This window comes from Limanda limanda, chromosome 19, assembly GCF_963576545.1.
Source record: "Limanda limanda chromosome 19, fLimLim1.1, whole genome shotgun sequence".
Taxonomy (NCBI): domain Eukaryota; kingdom Metazoa; phylum Chordata; class Actinopteri; order Pleuronectiformes; family Pleuronectidae; genus Limanda; species Limanda limanda.
Window position 1 is genome coordinate 20,060,615 of NC_083654.1, and position 4,584 is coordinate 20,065,198.

Consider the following 4,584-nt stretch of genomic DNA (forward strand, 5'->3'; position numbering starts at 1 on the left):
GTGTCTGACTATGTGTGTGTGTGGTTGTAAGTGTTTGAATGTGTGTGTGTTAGTGTTTGGATGTGTGTGTGTTAGTGTTTGGATGTGTGTGTCATAGTGTTTGGATGTGTGTGTGTGTGTGTGTTAGTGTGTGCGTGAGCATTGTGGACCTATGTATTTCTAATAGAATGTACAATATTCACTTGCCAGTTTATGCTCCACTGCTTGCGTCTGTGTTTTGTTTCTATGTGTGTGTGTGCCTGTGTGTGTGTGTGTGTGTGTGTGTGTGTGTGTGTGTGTGTGCTTGTTCGTAAGTGCCAGAGCCACAGAGTGGGTCGCTGTTTTCCTCGCTCACAGCGAGCGTCGCCATGGTAACGGCACTAGCAGCACAGTGTGAAGTGGAAGACGAGCTCAGTGCGATGGAGAGAGAGAGAGAGACGCAGACGTGATGATTACATGATTGGTCCGAGCGCTCGATGATGTCACATGTTTTAACTGATGATTAATGCGTTGTTTTTTTGTCTAAACACACTTTGGTTCCATTGATCCTGTTTGTCTTGTTTTTGTCTAACATGTGACATTTGTTGCATCGCCGGCCGCACGTGTGGAGTTGAGCGTGATTCAGCGTGAATAGATTCGTCGGTTTCGGGGTCACGAGAGTTAACGATCAAATCGAAACCCAGGAAGAGCCCGAGCAGCAGCAGCGGGGGGGGGGCGGGGGGGGCGGGTTGGGGGGAGAGAGGTGTGTGTCATACTGAGCATGCTCTTTGTGCTAACTTCCTGCTCTCTTCCTCCCGACAGAACACACGGCTCCGAGAGGCCGACGAGCGGAGGAGCGGCTCTGCATCCAGCTGGAGAGAATTACCCCCCCCCCCCCCCCCCCCGACCGAGGGAGTGTTGCTCAACAGGCTCGACTCTTGCGGATCCTCCTGCTTCACGCACTTCTGATCTCGAGAGGAGTCACTGAATCGCACGGGGGATGTGTTTGTACGACAGTGAGGATCTGGAACATGATGAACCTCCTCGGACTCGTTCTCCTTCGTGAACCTTTCTGCTGCCGGATTTGAAATCAACACTTGGAGCCTTTTTTCTTTAGTTGTTTCTTCACTTCACAACTTGTGTAATCTCTCTCTCTCGTGTTCTGTTTCTCTCTCTTATCTCAATCTGTGATTCTCTGATAACGTTTTCTGGTTTTGGTGAGAGGAGGAGGGGAAGGACGTGACACGCTGAGGTTTCTCTGCCAGGAGCCTGAACATCTTTGAATTCCAGTTTGGCTTCTACAAGACACTCCTTTGTGTGTGTTTTGCCTGAGTGTGTGTGTGTGTTTGTGTCTCTCACTGTCCCTCTGAGATACATTAACAACGTGTATCCGGGGACAATACCAGCCCTGTGTGTCTCTTCTGGGAAAATGGGATCAGAGAAAGACTCCGAGTCGCCTCACTCCTCCGTGAGCGGCGTGCCGAACCCTAAGTGCCGTGCGGCGGGCAAGCGCCAGGGCCGCATCTCCTTCCACAGCCTCTTCCACAGCAAGCGGGGCTCTCGGGGCACCAGGGGCCCCAAAGGAGCCGCGGCCCCCCCGTTGTCTCTTCACCACCAACTCCTCCACACTCAACAACAGCTCCTGCCTTCTGCCTTGAGCTCCCCGCCCGTCCCAGCCGCTGCTACGCCCACAACGACCACCACCACAGCCACGGCGAGCCCCGAGGACGCCGCCTCCGGCCCCCCGTCCAGGCCGCTGTCCTCCAGCCTGGCGTCCCTGGAGGGAGCCCCTTCCTCCGGGGGGGCCGACCTGCTGGAGTGCCCCCTGTGCCTGGTGAGCCAGCCCGCCGACCAGCTGCCCGAGCTGCTGGGCTGCAGCCACCGCTCCTGCCTCTGCTGCCTGCGCCAGTACCTCCGCATCGAGATCACCGAGAGCCGCGTCCAGCTCAGCTGCCCCGAGTGCGCCGAGAGGCTGTCCCCGCGGCAGGTGGCGGACATCTTGGATGACGCCGCCCTGCTGGAGAAGTACGAGGAGTTCCTCCTGCGCAGGTGCCTGGCCTCCGACCCGGACTGCCGCTGGTGCCCGGCGCCCGACTGTGGGTAAGAACCTTCCTGAAGTCTTGGTGCTGGTGGGTTTCAGGCGTGTTCTCTGTTTGCATCTGATCAGGTGGTCTTCACCCGGCAGCACAGCCGGTGGGTTTCTCTCTGTAAACACAAGACCACCTGAGACGCTCACATTCTCTTTCTTTTTAAAATATTTTATTTTCAGTTTTATATGTAATGCTTACAAACAAACATATCAGTAAACCAACAGTGTAGAGACATAACAAAGGACAACAAAGGAAAACAAAGGACAAAGTTCCCCCCTCCCCAAAAAAAAAATAAAATAAAATAAAAAGGTCAGTGTTCAATGTCAATACAAACAACTACATTAAGTCATTGAGTATTTGGTGTAAGAGATGTGCCAATAGGGTCTAAATATGGCTGCCAAATTTTCAAAAAGGTGTTATATCGTTTTCTGAGACAATAAGTGATTTTTTTCCAGGGGGATGCAACTATTCATCTCTACAGACCACCTTCCATGACACTGCAATGCACTTGTTAGCCACACATAGAGCAACTTCAGTGAATTTGAGTTGTGCATTGGTTAGAGAACGGCAAAATACTTGTTAAGTTCCCCAATAAACAATGTTCAGGGTCCACTGACGCTCACATTCTCTTGATTGTTTTAGTGATTCATCTTTTAATCATTTTGTCGTCAAAACAGATTTAACAAGCTTCAAACCCATTGTTTTAACTAGTGGACGAATAATGAACTAAAACAGAGAAGCAACAAAACTCCAAGATAGAACCAACTTATAAGTGTATAAATTAGGGCTGGGCAAGTTAACTCGTTTTAATCGAGTTAACTCAAGTGATGAGTTAACTCGATTGTTTATCCGCCAATTATTTTCTTTTTTCCTGTTCTGCAGCAGTCAGCAACAGACTTTCACAAAATAAAAGCCTGACTTTCACAATAAAACAATAAATTATCAAACCTGAGTGAATGCGAGATAAAATAATTAATCGAGTTAACTCATCACTTCAGTTAACTCGAGTTAACTCGTTTCAATGGAGTTAACTCGAGTTAACTCCATTGAAACGAGTAAACTTGCCCAGCCCTAGTATAAATGTATAAGCAGCTCGATGACCTAAATTCCCCACGGGATTAATAAAGTATCCATCCATCTATCTATCTATCTTTAAACTTCTGCTCTGCTGAATACACTTTGCTGTGTCGGTTATTAACAGGTTCAAGTTTTCAAGTTGCTGCTTTGACTTCATCTGTTCCACTTTCAGCTTTGTTGGTTTTCTTCTTCCTGTTTCTTGAAAATGTGTCTGAAGGTAAAGTTTAAAGAACTGCCGTGCGTCACCGGTTTGTCCCAAAGTGAACTCTGTGTTCCCCCCCGAGGGAATTCACATTGTCAAAGTGTTGATAAAGAGCAACTGAGTTATTGTGAAATACAGAAACTAAACCAGTGACTGAGACCAAAAGGGAAAATGTAACAAAGCCAAACCGATGACAGACGGTTTAATTAATTTATTTTCTTTAACATTGTGAAATTGGGGTTTTCCTTTTTTGAACATTTGCACTGATTCCCTAGGGAATGATTCATGGATCTTTAATGAAAACATATGAGGTGACTGATTTCTTAAAGTGTGTGAGATTTGGTGAAGCTTGAATTCAAGGGGACTCTTTGTGGAGGTTTGTGCTGCATTGTGTTGTTGTTTGTTTACAGTGATTCACAGCATGTTGTCGGACATTACGTCAAATTGGTTCATGGAAACTCTCACCGAGCTCACTGTTTATATCCTTATTATCAGGCCGTTAGCTGCAAAATCACTTTTCTCTCCCTCTCTCTCTCTCTCTCTCTCCCTCTCTGACGCACACAATCCTTTGCTCAATTGCCGATCGGGTTATTTCTGCTGTAATTGCCTGGATTTCAGACGAACAGCTCTTCCTCAGAACTGTGTTTCTCTGTCCGTGCCCCGACAGAACAGGAACCAGTGTGAGCTCGTTAGAGAAAGACGTACTGAAGGCGGCTGGATTTGAAAGTTGAGGAGAGAAACTGAAACTAGGTTAGATCCTGTGGTCGGAGGAGGGGAGAGTCCGATTTGGTTTCGGAGGCCGAGCAGCTCTCGTCTGGGTTCTGGAACAAATGAGAGGCGTTTGTTTCATCATAGAAAGCAAGAGTGATTCATTTTGTGTGTTTGTGTGTTTTGTGTGTGTGTGTGTGTGTGTAGGAAGAGGCGATGCAGATTTTCAGTGATACACTCGGTTGTGGTTTTGTACAGTAATACTGGGGCTTTCACAGGGGAAGGCCACAGGGTCTGTGTGGTATCTTTGCATAGATCTGGTTCTGCTCGACACTGTGTGACAGAAGATCAAGGAAATATAAATCAATTGGTCAAATAACTAAGTATTAAAATAAATGTGTGAATTAAGATGCACAAGAATCAATAATGGTCAAATACCCCCAAAAAGGAATATTTTATTGTAGGGACTTATCTTCTGATTTGGAACTGAGGCCTCGTTGCTTATGAGTAAATTAACAACACATAGTTAAATACATTAGTGATCAGCAC

The 4,584-nt window shown here is 47.1% G+C and overlaps 1 protein-coding gene across 1 annotated transcript in view; it reads left to right on the forward strand.

The window, feature by feature from the left end:
- Positions 1 to 867: 867 nt before the first annotated feature.
- Positions 868 to 4,584, forward strand: part of rnf19b (ring finger protein 19B) — an 18,879-nt gene continuing 15,162 nt past the window's right edge. Inside the window, exon 1 of the mRNA XM_061092652.1 lies at positions 868 to 2,058. Coding sequence (XP_060948635.1) covers positions 1,388 to 2,058 — 671 coding nt within the window. The 5' untranslated portion in view covers positions 868 to 1,387. The remainder of the gene's footprint in view (positions 2,059 to 4,584) is intronic.